At 37.1% G+C, this 20,248-nt stretch overlaps 1 protein-coding gene and 1 pseudogene across 1 annotated transcript; one reads left to right on the top strand and one right to left on the bottom strand.

Moving 5' to 3' along the window:
- Positions 1–891: 891 nt before the first annotated feature.
- On the bottom strand, positions 892–4,380 carry LOC107784042 (uncharacterized). Its single transcript, XM_075250726.1, has 5 exons — positions 3,759–4,380; positions 3,300–3,569; positions 2,480–3,052; positions 1,529–2,373; positions 892–1,155 (listed from the first exon to the last, which is right to left on the bottom strand). Exons 1-5 carry the CDS (start codon positions 4,378–4,380, stop codon positions 892–894), a joined length of 2,574 nt encoding a protein of 857 aa, XP_075106827.1.
- Positions 4,381–5,171: 791 nt separating this feature from the next.
- On the top strand, positions 5,172–20,032 carry LOC142179841 (psbP-like protein 1, chloroplastic; annotated as a pseudogene).
- The last annotated feature ends 216 nt before the right edge of the window (positions 20,033–20,248 follow it).

Below are 20,248 nucleotides of genomic sequence, written 5' to 3'. Positions count from 1 at the left end.
ATTTGTTATTTACACTTAGTCATTTAACATAGATCAATTTAGTTGTATCTATGTAGTCATTAAGATGTGTGCTGATTCTCACATGCCCTAATAAGACTCTTCGATTTCTAAATTTCCCTTTATTTATTTGATCATTCAGTCTAATTATATAATCCACATAGTTTAAAGTTCGTTAGGACCCACAGTTGTGGACCTCAAAAAGTGCCTAACAACTTCTCTTTGAGGTAATTTGAGCCCTTACCCGATCTTTGGTGGCGTTGACTAGTTAAAACAGAGTTATTTGTAAATAGGTGCTCTAACGCACCTTAAAAATTATTAGGTGGCGACTCTTCTCTTTTAATACCCATTTAAAAGAGTTTTCACACGTTGAAACCTGCTTTCGCGAGAAAACGGGGTGCGACACCACATATTCAGCTTCTACAGTTGAAAGAGCCACAAAGTTTTGTTTCCTTGTACCCCATGAAATCAGACACGATCCCAGAAAATGTGCCATGCCAGAAGTTCTTTTTCTATCCACCAGATAACCAACATAATCAGCGTCAACTTATCCAATCAAGTCGAAATTGTCTCCTGAAGGGTAGTAGAGAGCCAGGTCCTGCGTTTCTTTGAGATACCGTAGAATTCTCTTGGCGGCCTTCAGATGAGATTCCTTTGACTAGATTGAAACCTAGCACATAATCCCACACTGAATACAATATCTTGTCTACTAGCTGTGAGATATAAGAGTGAACCAATGATACCTCTGTATATGGTTTCATTCATAGGAGAACCAGATTCATCCATGTCTAGACGAGTAGCAGTGGCAATAGGGGTATCAATGATTTTTGAACTTTCCATCTCAAATATCTTTAGGATCTCTTTAATGTACTTATGTTGACTTATCATCGTGCCCTAAGGAGTTTGCTTAACTTGTAGTCCCAAGAAAACATTTAATTCCCCCATCATGCTCATTTCAAACTCACTTCCTATAAGCTTTGCAAACTCTTCACACAGGGAATCATTTGTTACACCAAAGATGATGTCGTCAACATAGATTTGCACAATGATCAGGTTCCTCCCCCGTTTCTTCAGAAATAGGGTGTTGTCAATTTTTCCTCTAGGAAAGCCATTTTCAAGGAGAAATTTGGACAACCTTTCATACCATGCATGAGGGGCCTACTTCAGTCCATATAATGTCCTATCAAGTTTGAATACATCTTCAAGATGTTCATGACATTCAAAACTAGGTGGTGTTTGACAAAGACTTTCTACTTTAGATATCCATTCAGAAATACACTTTTGACATCCATTTGGAACAATTTGATTTCCATATGAGATGCAAAGGCAATGAGGATTCTGATGGCTTCCATTCGAGTAACTGGAGAAAATGTTTCATCATAGTCGATCCCTTCTTCTTGATTGTATCCTTGAACTACTAACCTTACCTTATTTCTTGTTGTGTTACCAAACTCATCAAGTTTGTTTCTAAACACACCACCCTAGTTCCTATAACAGTTATGTCTGATGGTTGAGGAACCAAGTGTCATACATTGTTCCTCTCAAATTGATGAAGTTCATCTTGCATAGCAGTAATCCAATCAGTATCTTTCAATGCTTCCTTGATATTTTTAGGCTCAATTTGGGAGAGAAAGACTGAGAAGGCAAGTGAATTTCTTGACTTTGATCTGGTTTGAATCCTTAAGTCAAGGGGAGAGATCACATTTTGAAGAGGATGTGAACTCTTGTGTTTCCAGTTGGACACCTGATTCTCATTATGAGAGGATCCAGGTTCCTCTGAGTGAGATCCATTGTAGACAGGAGTGCTACTTCTTCGCTCAGCATCAGGGGTTCCTTGTACGACATCGACGACTCTGTTTTCCGCTTCAGTTGTTGTGATGGAGGGACTAGGTTCCTCTATATCAAATGGAGGTACAACTGTACCATCTTCATTTGATTCCTTGACCTGACTCATTATGACAGCTTTTCCATTTGCCATATCAATGACTTCACCAAGTACCTTTGACTGCTCTCCGTCTTGATCAATCCTATCAGGTGAATCTTTCCCACATATGTGGTGTAATTCATCAAAGATGACATGTATGCTTTCCTCAAGACATTGAGTTCTTTTTTTGTAGACCTTGTAAGCTTTGCTTTGTGATGAATAGCCAAGAAAGATTCCTTCATCACTTTTGGCATCGAATTTTCCTAGTGCTTCCTTCCCGTTATTGAGGACGAAACATTTGCAACCAAATGTCCTCAAATGTGTTAGCTTGGGCTTTCTCCCGTTCAATAGTTCATACAGGGTTTTGTTCAAGGAAGGCCTAATCATGCACCTATTCTCTAAGTAGTATGCAGTGTTGACTGCCTCTGCCCAGAAGCTTTTTTGCAATCCCACTGTCAATAAGCATTGTTCTTTCCATGTCTTCAAGAGTCCTATTTTTCCTTTCCACAACACCATTTTGTTGAGGTGTTCTTGGAGCTGAAAAATTATGACATATACCATTTTCAGCACAGAATTCGTCGAATTTTGCATTGTCGAACTCTGTGCCGTGATCAGATCTTATACTCACAACATTATGGCTCATCTTCACTTGAATCTTCTTCACAAAGGCAGCAAACACTGGAAAAGTTTCATCCTTGGTTCTGAGGAACAAAGTCCAGGTGAATCTGGAGTAGTCATCCACTATGACAAAAATGTTCCTCTTTCCTCCTTTACTTGGAACTCTCATAGGTCCACACAGAACCATATGAAGGAGAACAAGTGGCCTTGAGGTGCTTACATCCTTTTTAGTCTTGAATAAGGACCTGACTTGCTTTCCTTTCACACATGCATCACACACCTTGTGATCTTTGAAACTTGACTTAGGCAGCCTACGAACTAGGTCCTTCTTGACTAATTTGTTCAGCAACGTTAAACTTGCATGTCCCAATCTTGTGTGCCATAGTTCAGCATCATCATCAACAACACTAAGACATATGAGATCTCTATTGTGCAAGGACTCAAAATCAGCAACATAAATATTTTTGTATCTTTTAGCCATCAAGACCACTTCATCAGTCACAAGATTTGTGACTGCACAGATTTTTGATAATAATTTCACTTTGTTTCCTTTATCGCAGATTTGAGAGACGCTCAGTAGGCTATATTTCAAGACATTCACATAATACACATTTTTAATTGAGTGAGTGAGTGTTTTCTCAACTATTCCTACTCCCAGAATGTATCTCTTTTTTACCATTGACAAAGGACACACTCCCTCCTTACAGGACTTTGAGTGAAAGAAAATCATCGATGCTTCCAGTCATGTGTTTGGAACAACCACTATCCATGTACCATTTTTGGCTACTTCCTTTCACTACTTCCTCATCATCATCATTATCTTCATCATCGTCAGATTTTTCCATCAGGGCAAAGATAGAGTCATATTCAGCTGCTTCACATTTAACTGCCATCATGGAGGTATCACCTTGTGCATCATCTTCACTGGAAGAATCTCCCCATGCAGCAAGAGCTTGTTTTACAACATTGTCAGCGGCTTTTTTTCTCTTGAATCTTTTATCAGGAATCGGGTTCCTCTTGGTTGCTTTGTCTGTGTTGTGCTTGTACTAGTCTTTCTTGAGGAGAGGATAGTCCTTGATAAAGTGTCCTTGCTTTCCGCATTTATGACATAAGTCATACCCTCTTGGCTTGTTGGAGCTGCCCCTTTTTGGAATACCTCAATTCCTGCGAACCAATTTCTGAAATCACTTTGTCAGGTAAGCCATATCGGTATCCTCACCACTTGAGTCATTATTGTCAGCCTTGAGAACCATGTTCTTCTCCTTCTTGGGTTCTCTTCTTTCATGGTCCTTCTTTTTCTTCATTTCATATGTCTTCATATTTCCAATAAGTTCATTAATGGTTAGCTTTTGCAGATCCTTTGCCTCAATGATAGCATTGACCTTGCTTTCCCAAGAATCAAATAGTACACTTAGTATTTTCCTAACAAGTTTGTTCCTTGGAATGATTTCTCCTAGAGAGTGAAGCTCATTGATGATGGAGGTGAATCGAGTGTGCATGTCTTGAATGGATTCATCATCCTTCATCCTGAAGAATTCATACTCAGTGGTGAGCATGTCGATCTCCGATTGCTTAACTTGAGTTGTTCCTTCATGTGCCATTTGGAGAGCTTCCCATATCTCCTTGGTTGATTGATAGGCAGAGATCCTGTTGTATTCGTTTTGTCCAATGCCACAGGTGAGGATCTTTTTTGCCCGAAAGTTCTTCTCTATAGCTTTGCGGTCAACATCGTTGTATTCCTTCCTTGTCTTGGGAACTGTCACTGTTGGTTCGCCAATGGTCTTCATAAGGATGAAGGGTCCATCACAGATAACATCCCAGAGCTCTGAATCTTCAGCCATGATAAAATCATGCATCCTTGTCTTCCACCATCCATAGTACTGTCCATTGAATCTTGGTGGTCTGTAGGTTGATTAACGTTCTTCAAAGTTTGGTGGAGCAGCCATTTGGATCCTTTCTAGGTGTTAGCCTGATAGAAAGAACCTGCTATGATACCAATTGATAGAACCTTAGGGTCCACCAAACTGTATAGAGAACCTGGTTCTCTATCAGTTCCCACAGAATACGCACAATAAGGGATAGGGAAATGACACAGCAGAGTTTTACGTGGAAAACTCCCAACTCACGGGATTAAAAACCAAGACCTACACTTGTAGGATTTCAACTTTACTAACCGAGCAACTTTTAGATTACAACCTATTGTAGCCTAGGAATTAAACTTTTAATCCCTCACTCATTTGTAATAACTCTATTACAAGCCTCTTTGTAATAACTCTATTACAAAGTTCATAACTCGACTAACTCTAGCCAAGACACAAACACAAGGTTTATGATTTTATAATTGGTTTCCTACACAATGCTTCTAGCTAAGCTAAGTAGGAATTACAAGTAAATCATTCTAACAAAGGTGCAACACAACTAGGGACATATAATAACACAATGCTGGAAACTGGTCTTTTGTTATGTTGTTCTTTGTTCTTGAAGCCTGAAAATCACTTGCAAGATAACAACATACTTGAGAGAAGATTTGATTAATTCTGGAATGTGCAAATGTACGTTTTCTTCATTGCTTCATGTTAATAATATCCAAGTGATGTCACTTGGATAATGCAAGCAATATCTGGTACAAGGCATGTCCCATAAAGTGGCTGCTGCACTGTTCACACTGTTGCGTGTGTGCAGAGAAACAGTTACAGCAACTTTACAGCTGTGAGCAGTTGATTGGTATAGTTAGCAAGAGAACTGATGTCCATCTGTTCCCTCTGACGTCTCTTTGACTTTGATTGTTGGAATTTATAGCCGACTTGAGACTTGTTATTCATGAACCCTAAGGATGTGTATAACAGGTTCCCCATCTGGTTCTTATCATTAAGTTTGTTAGATCATCAAAATATAACAGGGCACATGACCTATCAAAATTGAGAGGGGTTTTTATGGCCTGCGGGTTATGTGAAGATTGAAGAAACTGAAACCAACTGTTTTCTTCTTTCTGGGGGACGCGTGGCAAAGACACTCCTTTTGCTGGGACTTCACTTCACCGTCAGCGACATTGTAAGGTACTGTAGAGAAGGTCATTTTCATTTATGCTGCTGAATTGGCGACGGGTTTGCTAGATTTTATTTGGTATTACCTCATTGAAACGTCCACGGTCAATCACATAAATCTGATTGGCTAAAGAATGCCATGCATATCTTTGTTTATGATTTTGCAGGTTTTGGTTATTATTTCGAGAGATGGTGTAACTGCAAAAACATACCGTCCATGTCATCCACACTTGCCAAATGCATCATCTCAGGTACCGTTCCCTATTCTTCTTCAATCTTGCTTAGCACTGACAAAATATCCCCTTTATTAAAGTTCCTCTTCTTCATTTACAAAAATGACTGTGATGCATCAGCTGGCATGGTTTAGGAATGGCCATAACCAGAGGCCTGAGGCCTGGAGCCAAGATTTTGAGTTTATGGGTTCCGGATTCTAGTAAAGGCACTTTACTAGTTTCTGAATAAATTATTTCTACATATTGAGTGAGTTTTTAATACAAATACATAGTATGGATCATAGCTACTGGGTTATGCTGAACCCGTACGTAGAACACTAGCTTTGTCCCTGGCCATAACCGTAGGGGCCCTGACTGTGTTATCAGGTCAGAGCATGTGACAGAAACTTCCACTTCCTCTTGCCAAGGTTAGACTACTTTCCTCCTTTTCTTTAACAAAAGAATCAAGCTGTCAAGTAATTAGATCCCTCTAACTAAGGCCTTGACCAATAAGATGCATGATTGAGCATTAAGCTCAATCTTTTATTTTTTATGATAACAGTCCTATTGCAAAGTGAAGGAAGAGTACACAGTTTCATAGGTCCTGTAGACTTCTTTGCAGGATCCAATTTACCCGAGTGAATAGTCTTATGCTGCTCAAAGCAGGGTTGTTTAGTTCAACAGTGTAATCTCCACTGGTTTTTATATAATATAGATTAATTCGGTTCACTTTAATCTGCTTTCTTGAGGAGCGTGAGGGGAATCTACTTCCAGGTAGAGGATATAATTTCTTACTGATAAATGAAAGTGAATTCAAAATTGCTGCCTTGTAAAGGATTTTGAAGTAAACTAAATTCTACTTTGAAGAGACACCTTTAGTAATAATGCATGTCTTTGTTGATATTAACACCTTTGCATCCATGAACTGAGATGTTGCTTGTTGGATGACCTTGCATTTTAAGGTCTTTGAGCTTGAATTAGGTGTCATCCCAGATTCCTGATATGCTCATAATAGCGGTTCTTGTTCTGCGTATAAGATGTGGGAATAGTACTGGCAGTACATCAGCTTCTGCTATGCTGATTGACCTTTTGTCACCAAACCTGGACCAGTCACTACTTTCCTGTATTTGTTTCCTTATAGATAGACTTGAGAGGCATCAGATTCTTGCAATGGGATCAACAATTGCCCCGTTTTGCTGATGACTTATCAGACACTAACATCATGTAAAAGTCTTCGTGCAGTGTCTTAACCTTTTACTTCCCTAGTCAAAAGGAGTTCTGATGTATCTCACACATTTATCTCTCATGTATACTGTAGATTCTTGAAATTTTAATGGCTGATATCTTAAGAGTACACACTTTGACATGGCTCAGTTGCTGCAGAAAGTAAGAAGGGATTTCTGCATGTCACATACAAGAAGGATGGATACTCTTTCCTCTAATCCTTTTGGGTGACGGGTCATTCTGAACTTGATGGCTGTAATGTTCTCTATTGTTTTTCTTTTTACGGCTGTCTTTTGTTCCTATGTCATAGTTGTGTTAAAAATTTGCTGGAGAAACTGGAGTATGGAGCTACATTTGTTGGTTTAGCAATTTTGGATCTTCAGTCCATAAATACCATTTTGAAAATTTTAGTCACCTTTTATATAATTCCACTAATTTTTAAAAATATTCTATAGTTGCAACTTTCAATTTTTGGACTACTTATCCCACTTATAAATAAAACAAGTCTTATCCATTGACTCAGTTTTGCTTTAACTATCTTTATTTTTTACCCTCGCCCAGGAAGTTGTTGAAGGTGAAGATAAAGTTTTCAAAGATGTTATTGAACCACTGGAAAGTGTTAGTGTAAATGTGATACCAAGCAGTAAAGAGGACATACGAGATTTTGGTTCACCAAAACAGGTTTGTTGAAATGCTAGATTATTATCCCAGATAATTACATGAAAGAAGGCTATGTTCCCTGCAAAACATTTCACTTTAGCTGATTCCATATAACTGTTTGACTGCTTTGGATTATTTTGCTCCGCGATGTATTTATATTTTTAATGAATTGCATATTAATTTTTGATTGTGGCACTCATCAGTCATCAATCCTCACCAGAACTATTCATACTGCAGGTTGCTGAAATTTTAATAAAGAAGTTTTTAGTGTTGTTGTCACGACCCAATTTAGGATCATGACCGACACTTAGGAGCAAGTGTCCCCAAGTAAGCCTCATCGGTATTTTATAGAAAATCGGACAGAATTTTCCCTGTTTTTGGACTGTCCAAAAACAATTTCATGTCTCAAATCAACAACCAAACATCCTAATATCAATCCAAACAATAATAACTTTATCAATTAACCAAAACAAATATGTACCATTAATAGTCCACTCACTAACAACTAGAAATATTAATTTATCTCCAACTTTGATAAGAAAGAGTAATACTCAACATGAGTCTATAATAACAAAAGAATACTCATGACACTAAAAGAATGACTATAGAGCGACTCTAAGAGTTCAATGAAAAGACCATAATAATAAATAAAGAATCCGCCCACGCGAACAAGTGCGAGGCTCACCAAGAACTATCAAGTTGTGCGCTCTAATTAACGAAACCCTCGCCCGCGTCAGCTGCCGTCTCTGTAAAAAAAAATTAGCGGGGAATGAGTCGCTAGCTCAGTGAATAATAACACTTAATCACAACCGTTTTTATTGGGGACAAGTCAGAAAACATGCTAGTATATATATTAAACAGAAAATATCATAAGAATGCCCTTTCAGAAACAATAAACAATAATTAGTCTCATCATGTTTTTCATGTAATATAATTCAATTGACAATTCGGTAATAAGCTCGGAAAATACTGTATAATATCAATATTCATGTTTGGGAGGTTTCAATGAATGGATCATGTAATCAGTATAATTGTGGACTTCTTCGCAAGAAGACAAATATAACGGTAGTCCCTACTCGAGGAAAATCGGTAACGGTATGCTAGTTCTACCTTCCCACTAGCGAGGGCTATAGCGGTAATCGATAATTACAAGGTGCACCAGGTCTAACGAACCTGCCGTTAGCTAAGGGATCCTTCAAAGTCTACTCCCATTTATACTTGTCTCTGTAATCCATATATACTCGTAAGAAAATATTTTATAACAATATCGGGCATTTCGGTTCTTATCAAATCATGTAATTTAGTTTCGATAACGGTAAATATTTTCTTAAATAATGGTAAAACATATTCAATAACAATGAGAATATTCATATTAACTGTAATTATCACCAATACATATAGTGGCATCATATCAAGTAAAGGACTTGTCCCACATGCAAATTCAAAACAGTCGGTAACATGTTCATGTTAAAATCATATGTAAATCATGCTAGTTGTAGAAACCCAAATTGCTGTAAGGTTACTACTCACCTCTTGATGCCTACTAGCCAAAGCTCGACTTCTTATCGATCCAAATGCCCAATTTGTGTGAAATCTATAAATCAATATAAGTCTATTGTTACTACCCATCAACTCCGTAATCTATTCTCTAAATAAATATAATTCTCTTTTTTCTTTATTTCTATTTTTAAACTTTTCCAACTTCTTTACTAGCATTCTGGAATCTTGACGTCCAACTCAAACAATTGAAAGTGTAAATTTGATATTTATTCACCTAATTTATTACTCAAAACTTAATTTTTTCCCCCTGTATCTTGTGCGACAAAATAGACTAATAGATTGTTCAATTGTAATTATAAGAACACCTTAAGTTCTTGTTTCTTTCCATCATAGAAAAATATTTTATAACAATATCGGGCATTTCGGTTCTTATCAAATCATGTAATTTCGTTTCGATAAGAGTAAATCTTTTCTTAAATAACGGTAAAACATATTCAGTAACAATGAGAATATTCATATTAACTATAATTATCACCAATATATATAGTGGCATCATATCAAGTAAAGGACTTGTCCCACATGCAAATTCAAAACAGTCGGTAACATGTTCATGTTAAAATCATATGTAAATCATGCTAGTTGTAGAAACCCAAATTGTGGTAAGGTTACTACTCACCTCTTGATGCCTACTAGCCAAAGCTCGACTTCTTATCGATCCAAATTCCCAATTTGTATGAAATCTATAAATCAATATAAATCTAGTGTTACTACCCATTAGCTCCGTAATCTATTCTCTAAATAAATATAATTCTCTTTTTTCTTTTCTTTCTATTTTTAAACCTTTCCAACTTCTTTACTAGCATTCTGGAATCTTGACGTTCAACTCAAACAATTGAAAGTGCAAATTTGATATTTATTCACCTAATTTATTACTCAAAACCTAAATTTTTTTTCCGTGTATCTTGTGCGACAAAATAGACTAATAGATTGTTCAATAGTAATTATAAGAACACCTTAAGTTCTTGTTTCTTTCCATCAGAGGAAAATACCAAACTAACTCTTAATATTGTAATTTATCTCAAATTTTAACTCTTAATATTGTAATTTATCTCAAATTTGATAAAGGTCGATATATATATATATATATCCATTTAAGCATAAACTAAACTACTACACTGTTTTTTTTCCTTCCCTTTTTCTTTACATGTGATTCTTTTCTTCTCTAAGAGAATTGGTCAAAACCAGAAAAAGATATAAATTTTCCATAATATTTCTCATAGGTATTAAATCTTTTAAAAAAATTTAACCTAATAAGATTGTCTAGACAAAAGAAGCAATTCAACCAAAATTGTAGAAAGAAGTGAACCTTTTAACTAGAGAAGAGGTTGCGCTAGAAGGAATACGAACAAACACCAAGAGTAAAACCTTCTTTTTCTTCTATCTTCTTTGTAAAGTTTTTTTTTTTATTAGGATTTCACCCAAATATCTTTTCTCTGTTGTCTGTTGCGTACCATTTCCCTTTAACCTCTCGTTTTTCTTTTACTTTTTGCCAGATTTTCATCTGGTGGGCTTCGACCCTTTTGCATCTAACTTCCCTTTATTTTTTTTAAACTTAATTAGTTTGCTAAATGACCATTGTGTCCTTGTTTTAAAGTTATGGGATATTACATCCTCCCCAGTTTATAAAAATTGGGTCCCCGAATTTAACTCAAGTCAGTATCTGTAGACTGAAATAAATGGGGGTACTTGACTCGCATAGCATCTTCTATTTCACAAGTAACTTATTCAACTGTATGATTTCACCATAAAACTTTTACGAACTCAATTTCTTTTGACCGTAGCTTTCTTACTTGCCTATCAGCAATAGCCATCGGTTCCTCCTCGTAAGACAACTTCTCATCAAGCGGTATAGTAGGTGCTTCAAATGCCTGAGATGAGTCTAATATACATTTCCTTAGCATTGAGACATAAAAGACAACCGGGAGGAAGTGCCAAACGATAAGCCACAGCTCCCACTCGGTCTAGTATCTCATACGGTCCTATAAACCTGGGGCTCAACTTGCCTCTTTTCCCAAACCGCATCACACCTTTCATAGGGGAGACTCGTAGGAACACTTTGTCCCCAATTGTGAATACTAAATCTCTTCTTCTCTTATCAGCATAAGACTTTTGTCTACTTTGAGCTGTGAGTAATCATTGTCTGATCAATCAGACCTTGTCAATAGCTTCTTGTACTAAGTTGGATCCCAATAAGTTAGTCTCACCAACTTCAAACGATCCGATAGGAGAACGATATCTTCTACCATACAATGCTTCGTACTGTGCCATTTGAATACTGGACTGGAAGCTATTATTGTAAGCAAATTCAGTTAAAGGTAGATAAGCATCCCAACTACCTCCAAACTCAAGAATGCAAGCTCTCAACATATCCTCCAAGATCTGTATAGTACGTTCAGACTGCCCGTCTATTTGTGGATGAAATGCAGTACTAAGATCTACTCGTGTACCCAATGCTTCTTGAAAAGATTTTCAAAAATGTGAGGTAAATTGTGATCCTCTATCAGAGATGATGGATATTGGAATTCCGTGAAGTCGGACGATTTCGTTCATAAATATCTGTGCATACCTCACTCCACCATATATAGTCTTCACTGGCAAAAAGTGTGCTGATTTTGTCAGTCGATCTATAATTACCCACACATAATCATAACCTCTAAGAGTAAAGGGTAGGCCAGTCACAAAATCCATGGTAATTCTTTCCCATTTCTACTGTGGAATCTCAATTTGTTGTAGTAGTCCTGCTGGTCGCTGATGCTCAGCCTTGACCTGCTGACAAGTCAAATGATTAGAAACAAAGTTAGTAACATCTTTCTTCATACCTTCCCACCAATAAAATTGCTTTAGGTCATGATACATTTTTGTGGATCCAGGATGTATAGTGTATCTAGAGTTGTGAGCTTCTATAAGAATAGCATGCCTCAACTCATCTACGTCTGCGACACATAGCCTGTCACCCATTCCAAGAACACCATCACTTTCAAAAATCATATCCTTGCTTTTACCAACGAAGGCCTCATCTCTGTACTTCCAAAATCGCCCATCCTCATATTGGGTGGCCTTAATGCGCTCAACTAATAAAGACTTAGCGTGAGCACAAGCCAACAATTCCTTTACTAAATCTGATACCTTCACCTTCTAGTCTCTGAATATCTTTGGCCAAAAGTCTCTTTGTAGGAGCTATATGTGCCAAACGCCCCATAGATTTTCTACTCAATGCATCAGCCACCACATTGGCTTTTCCAGGATGATACAAAATAGAACAGTCATAGTCCTTGAGTAGTTCCATCCACCGACGCTGCCGAAGATTAAGATCCCTCTGCTGAAAAATGTACTTCAAACTCTTATGGTCAGTATAAATCTCACAAATTTCACCGTATAGGTAATGCCTCCAAATTTTTAGAGCAAATGCCACTGCAACCATCTCCAAATCATGTGTAGGGTAGTTTTGCTTGTGCTTTTTCAATTGTCTCGAAGCATAAGCTATAACACGACCATTTTGCAGGAGAACACATCCTAATCCCACCCTCGATGCATCACAAAACACCGTAAATCCTCTTGAACCCGATGATAAGGCTAATATGGGTGCAGTTGTCAGACACATTTTGAGTTTTTGAAAGCTCTTCTCACATTCTTTCATCCACTGAAACCTTGCATTTTTCTATGTTAGCTTAGTTAGTGGCGCTGCTATTTTGGAGAAATCCTGCACAAAGCACTAGTAATAGCCCGCTAAGCCCAAAAAACTGTGAATCTCTGTAGGAAAAGTAGGCATGTGCCATTTCGGCATAGCTTCTGTCTTCTTAGGATCTACCATAATTCCATCTTTGGATACAACATGCCCCAGAAATACTACTGAGTCTAGCCAAAATTCACACTTTGATAACTTAGCATATAGTCGATGTTCTCGTAATGTCTGCAACACAGTCCTCAAATGATTCGCATGTTCTTCCCTGCTACGAGAATATATCAGGATATCTTCAATAAATACTACTACAAATCTATCCAAAAATAGCTTAAACACCCTATTCATTAAATCCATGAATGCAGCTGGAGCATTAGTCAGTTCGAAAGGCATCACAAGAAACTCATAGTGCCCGTATCGAGTTTTGAAAGTAGACTTAGAAATATCTTCATCTTTGATTCTAAGCTGATGATAACAAGACCGGAGGTCAATATTTGAAAAGTGAGCAGATCCTTGTATATGATCAAACATGTCGTCTATACGAGGCAAAGGATATTTATTGCGTATTGTCATCTAGTTCAACTGCCTGTAGTCAATGCACATTCTGAGAGATCTGTCTTTCTTCTTTACGAACATTACTGGTGCACCCCATAGGGATATACTCGGTCTAATAAAACCCTTATCTAACAAATCCTGTAATTGTTGCTTTAGCTCCTTCAACTCTGTCGGTGCCATCCGATATGGGGGTATCGATATGGGCTGTGTGCCAGGTGGAAAATCAATACCAAAATCTATTTCTCGTACTGGAGGCAATCCTGGTAAATCCTCGGGAAATACATCAGAAAATTCTCTCACGACTGGTACATTTTCTATACTAATTGTTTCCTTTCTTTTGTCATTTACAATAGCTAAGAGAACCAAGCAACCTTTCTTCAGAAGTCGTTGAGCCTTCATAAAAGATACAATTTTTCAAATCTCTGGAACCTGACCCCCATTTAGAATAAAACTAGGTTCGTTTGGTATCTCAAACTTAACTATCTTTTCATGACAATCGACGATAGCATAGCAAGAAGATAACCAATCCATACCCATCAGCATGTCAAAGTAAATCATATCAAGTACAATAAGGTCAGCGAGAGTATCTCTACCCTCAACCCGAATTTGACAAGCACGATAAACGTATTCAGCTAATAGAGACTCTCCAACAGGAGTAGAAACTAGAAAAGGATCACTCAATAGCTCAAGTTGTCTACTAAACCTCAAAGCAAAGTACGGGGACACATAGGAGTGAGTAGATCCTGGATCAATCAACGCAAGTGCATCAAAGGAACAGTCAGAAAGAATACCTGTAACCACTGCATTCGGGGCCTAAGCATCCTGCCTAGTAAATGCAAAAACTCTCACCTGACCTCTACTAGCATTCCCTTGTTCTTGATTCACAACAGCGTGGCCTCCAGCACCTCGACCTCTATTTCATGTACCTGTAGCACATAAAGTATTACGATTAGTCTGAGTAGGTGCAACTGACTGAATAGAAGCCTAGTTGAAATTCCTTGGAGGTTGAGGGCAGTCCCTCAAGTGATGTCCCTACTGGCCACACCGAAAGCACTCTCCAGTTAGAACATGACATTGTCTCAAATGTGATCTACCACAGGTCTGGCATACTGGAGTAGTGGCATATATCTGCCCAGAATTACGATGTCCATATGATGATGGTCCCCTAGTACCATGTCTATAATGTGGACTCTGAACACAAATGTGTCCCTATCTGATAACCCTGTTGTTGTTGTCCCTGATTTCCTACTCTTCAATTTTTACTAAAATCGCCACTGAAAGACCCTCATATCTTGGCCTTCTTACGTAAATCACTGGCTACACGCTCATCACGTCCCTTGTTTTCAATCTTTCTAGAAAAGTCGACTGCATTAGAGTAGGATAAAGTCTTCATCTGTGGGGCTACTGCAGTGTATAGAAAACCAACTAACCCATCAACAAACCTCTTAACTCGAGCTTCTTGTGTAGGCACTAAGTAAGGAGCATATCTAGCCAGATTACAAAATTTGGTGTTATAAGTTGACACATCCATATATGGAGTCTGAACCAATCTCTCGAAGTCTCTAGCATATTTTTGCCTCAGGCTGTCTGGAAGGAAATGATCCATGAACAACTTACTGAACTCGTCCTATGTCAGTGGTACTGCTCCTGCTGGCCTTCCTAGCAATACAGTTTCATACCATGTGTTGGCCATATCCTCTAGTTTGTATGATGCTAGCTCCACAACTCTCTTGCTAGAACATGCTAGAGCACGTAATGCCTTAAGTGTCCCATCCAAGAAACTTTGAGGATCTGCTGAATTATCAGAACCTGTAAATTTTGGTGATTTCAATTTCACGAACTCTTGTAGGGATACTTCCTTATTCCCGAAAGTTTGAGTCTGTGCAAATGCTTGTGTTTGTGAAGTAGCCTGAGGAGCTGAACTTCCACCCTGAGTAGGCACCAATGCCTCTAACACATTCAATAACCTTGCCACTGCATTTGCAGGTAAGGTAACAATAGGTACAACAGTTGGCACTGGTGATGGAGAGTCCTGAACCCCATGTTCTTGCACTTGATTTGGCATAGTAGCTTGGGGTTGACCCATGTTCCTAACTTCAGGTTGAGGAGCAACCTGTCTTCTAGTTTGATGAACCCCAACTTGACCGCCACCTCGGGTAGTACCACGTCCAGCACCATATCCAGCAGATGAGGGTGTGCGTGTCCTAGCCATCTGCGAAAGAAATACTCCAAAGTCAATCTCAAGTTATCTCAACGCACGATCAAGGAATGAAAGAAGGGAAAACATCATAAATACTTAGTAGCCTCAAGATCATAAATATGGGCGCCTACACACCCATGAACCAGAGTCTACTAAACATTGCTCCATGACTCAGGACTTAAAGCCTAAGCTCTGATACCAACTTTGTCACAACCCAAAGTTAGCGGGGAATGAGTCGCTACCTCAGTGAGTAATAACACTTAACCACAACTGTTTTTATTGGGGACAAGTCAAAAAACATGCTAGTATATATATTAAACAGAAAATATCATAAGAATGTCTACTTGTAATTCAATTGACAATTCATGTAATAAGCTCGGTAAATATTGTATAATATCAATATTCATATTTGGGAGGTTTTAGTGAATGGATCATGTAATCGGTATAACTGTGGACTTCTTCGCAAGAAATAAAATATAACGGTAGTCCCTACTTGAGGGAAATCGATAACGGTATGCTAGTTCTACCTTTCCACTAGCGAGGGCTATAACGATAATCGGTAATTACAAGGTGTATCAGGTCTAATGAACCCTTCGTTAGCTACGGAATCCTTCAGAGTCTACTCCCATTTATACTTGTCTCTGTAATCCGTATATACTCGTAAGAAAATATTTTATAACAATATCGGGCATTTCGGTTCTTATCAAATTATGTAATTTCATTTCGATAACGGTAAATCTTATCTCAAGTAACGGTAAAACATATTCAGTAACAATGAGAATATTCATATTAATTGTAATTATCTCCAATATATATAGTGGCATCATATTAAGTAAAGGACTTGTCCCACATACAAATTCAAAACAGTCGGTAATATGTTCATGTTAAAATCACATGTAAATCATGCTAGTTGTAGAAATTCAAATTGTGGTAAGGTTACTACTCACCTCTTGATGCCTACTAGCCAAAGCTTGACTTCTTATCGATCCAAACGCCTAATTTGTGTGAAATCTATAAATCAATATAAGTCTAGTGTTACTACCCATCAACTCCGTAAGCTATTCTCTAAATAAATATAATTCTCTTTTTTCTTTCTTTCTATTTTTAAACCTTTCTAACTTCTTTACTAGTATTTTGGAATCTTGACGTCCAACTCAAACAATTGAAAGTGCAAATTTGATATTTATTCACTTAATTTATTACTTAGAACTTAATTTTGTTCCTTGTATCTTGTGCGACAAAACAGTCTAATAGATTGTTCAATAGTAATTATAAGAACACCTTAAGTTCTTGTTTCTTTCCATCACATGGAAATACCAAACTAACTCTTAATATTGTAATTTATCTCAAATTTGTGCATAAACCAAACTACTACACTGTTTTTTTTTCCTTCCCTTTTTCTTTCTTTTTCTTTACATATGATTCTTTTCTACTCTAAACGAATTGGTCAAAACCAGAAAAAGATATAAATTTTCCATAATATTTCTCATAGGTATTAAATCTTTAAAAAACAATTAACCTAATAAGATTGCGTACATAAAAGAAGCAATTCAACCAAAATTGTAAAAAGAAGTGAACCTTTTAACTAGAGAAAGGTTGGGCTAGAAGGATTACGAACAAGCACGAAGAGTAAAATTTTCTTTTTCTTCATTCTTCTTTGTAAAGTTTTCTTTTTTTTTTAAACTTAGTTAGTTTGCTAAATGACCATTGTGTCCTCATTTTAAAGTTCATCCTGTGGGCTTCGGCCCTTTTGTATCTCACTTCCCTTTGTTTTTTATTTATTTTTAACTTAATTAGTTTGCTAAATGACCATTGTGTCCTTGTTTAAAAGTTATGGGATATTACAGTTGCTTTCTCAGAAAACAAAACTGATTGACGCATCAGAGGTGTGTGGTTTGATATTTCTTCCGGCACTCAAAATCTGTAATTGGTCTTTGAGTGCTTATCGTACTGAACTATCATTGGTGTTACTGTTGAATAAACCTTTCAGAGCCTTAACATCTTCCATATAACCCACTTTATATATATATATATATTCATTCGGGACCGAATCAATTGGTTAACATGTTTGATGATTTGTGCGCTTAAAAATGCATTTGGCCTTACAAGAAGGAAAACCACATATTGTACAGCTATGTTGATTAAGTAGTGTAAGTAATGTGTTTCCATGAACTTAAATAAAGAAGCAAAAGTCATTTCTTAGCTTACAGGAAGACTTACAGTCATAATGTGGGTGAACCTGTTGCGGTTTCCCATGAACTTAAAGGAAGAATTAAAAAAGTCAGTACACTCGATTCACAGAAGTCAAGTTGCAGTTCTGTCTCCTTTTTTTCCTTTCTATCCTTTTCCTTACTGTGAGCCACTAGTCATGAAATTTCATCATTCTAATTCTAGTTCAGTGAACTTTCTTTTCAGAAGTTCTCTTGAACTTTGTTTGAAAAGGCACATTTTGCAGTTCATGTTGTGACAAAGATGAGTTAGTGCACTATTTTGACCAGTATCATATGTTCCAATATTCTCATAGCTCTCTATTGGGTATAGGAGGGAATTTTGGTTTACTCTACCAGAGTGATTCTTTTTTTTTTCTTTTTTGGAAAAGCACCAACAAATGATAAAAAATGAAAAATAACTTCCATTTTACTGGAAATTTGAAAACCATGCAATGCCCTCTAACACTTGACGTCATGAAGTTCTTCATTCTCTGTTGTCCTTCTAATTGGTTTATGACTAACGAAAGCTACTTATTTTATGAGATCCTGAAGGATATCTACTAAGGATTAGCGGTTGACATAGTATGTCATGTAAGATAAACTAGAAATCGTGATCAACATTTTTCCTGTGCTTCAGCAAGGGGTGACCTTTTCTTGTTATGGATTTTTAAACGGTTTCTGAATCAACAGGCTAAATTGATTCACTATTCCCATGATTCAATTTCTAGTTATTCTTGGATTTGAGGTGATAAATTGCTTTGATTGGTTTCATTGGAGTAAAGTTAAGTTACTTGTGCAACTGCTATCTAAAGTTAACTTATTTCCTTATGTCGGTACATGACCCTTCGTTGTCATGCTTCAAAGATGTCACTAGGAAATATCTGAACTTTTCACTTGAACCAGTAATTCACCAAATGTTTTTCACTTCGTTGACACTTCCCTATATGCTTACTATTTTTATCATGTTTATGCTGTTTAATATCAGCTTATACATAACCCTGTGATGTCTGTATATCTATTTGATGATCATTGTCTGATGATTCTGTAGTGCAGGATTGATGGCAAAACCTATTGCACATTCGAGTTTACTGCACAAGCCCTGGATTATACTCGGCATGCAATAACTGCAGTCTGCATTGGCAATGGTATGATAGTTATTTTAGATTTTAATTGTCAATGTTATGGTATGGAGAATGTTTTACTTTTTCGCTGACTAGGATGTTTCAAATTCCTTCCGTAAGATGATAAAGAAAGAGTCTCACTTCCCTGCCTTTCCGGTGTAGAACTTCGTTACCTGCCAAATTCTTGCACTGCTATAGTTTTGGTACTAAAAGATGCAGCAACTTAATCTCAAAGACGTTTCACTGAGCCTGCAATATTGATATGCTCTGATTTTTTCACTAGCCTGCACGATCGTCAACTTAGGCTTTAGCAAGAACTAATTCAGTCTCCTATGTTCTCATTTATCACCATAGTTTTGTTTCCATTAATTAATCTTATGATAACATGTATAGATGCTTTTATGATTTTATCTACATCGACAATGAGGTTTATTAGTCAACTTCTACCTCGAAGTTCTTGAATCTTGATTCAGGCCTTTATGCTTTATCAGGGATAATAGAGAAAGAAATGATGTACGGGAAGAGGTTCCATACCCCGGAAAACCAAAATTGTGATGCAGTGAATAATTTCTACTATATCATTTATGCAGTACAACTACTTTTACCAACTGTTACATTTATTCCTGCTTAATTTCCCTCATAGTTTTGAATCTGATGGTAAGATATTATTGAAATTACCTCATGAATATCTTCAATTGATGAGAAGCGTTTCATTGTTTAGTTTAAACAAAAAAGTTAATGACAGTCAGCCCAACACTTCCTTGGTTCCATTTTATGTGTATATCCCGGTTCCCTCCTATTGTATTTGCTACTTGTGCGTCTAAAATCAATGTGTCTCACCAACTTGTTCTTTCATCTCTTTTGACATGCATTTCAATGATGTTGCAGAAATTTCTGATATTTCCATTTTAATGATGAATCCTAATGCAGGAAAGTACGTTCTATACATTGACAACCGGGGGGAACGAGAGGAGATGAAGGATAGATTACATACTATGGTTGATTTCTTCCAAATTTTCAATGTCTAATAATATACTTTAGTAACACATTGCTTCTTGGCGTTAAATTCCCAGTTTTCCTCTTTAAATATCTAACATTAGAGGTTGTATAATGAATGTAGATATAAAGAGTTTTGCTTATTTTCAGCCATTCAAAATGGCATTACAGATTCTTTAGCAGCGTCCTTTATGGAATACCCGTTGTTCTATTTCAACGTTGACACTGTATTTTATTTTCTTTACTGC

This window comes from Nicotiana tabacum, chromosome 4 (assembly GCF_000715075.1).
Source record: "Nicotiana tabacum cultivar K326 chromosome 4, ASM71507v2, whole genome shotgun sequence".
Taxonomy (NCBI): Eukaryota; Viridiplantae; Streptophyta; class Magnoliopsida; order Solanales; family Solanaceae; genus Nicotiana; species Nicotiana tabacum.
This window is presented reverse-complemented; position numbering and strand designations above follow the sequence as displayed.

Bases quoted from the DNA above. Each gene is read 5' to 3' on its own strand.
- LOC107784042 (XM_075250726.1), bottom strand. From the start codon at position 4,380: ATGGCTGAAGATTCAGAGCTCTGGGATGTTATCTGTGATGGACCCTTC. The intron at 2,374-2,479 runs GTATATGTCATA...GCTTATTGACAG, and splicing joins CGAATTCTGTGCTGAAAATG to TGGGATTGCAAAAAAGCTTC. The intron at 1,156-1,528 runs GTATGACACTTG...GGACTGAAGTAG, and splicing joins ATCAATTTGAGAGGAACAAT to GCCCCTCATGCATGGTATGA.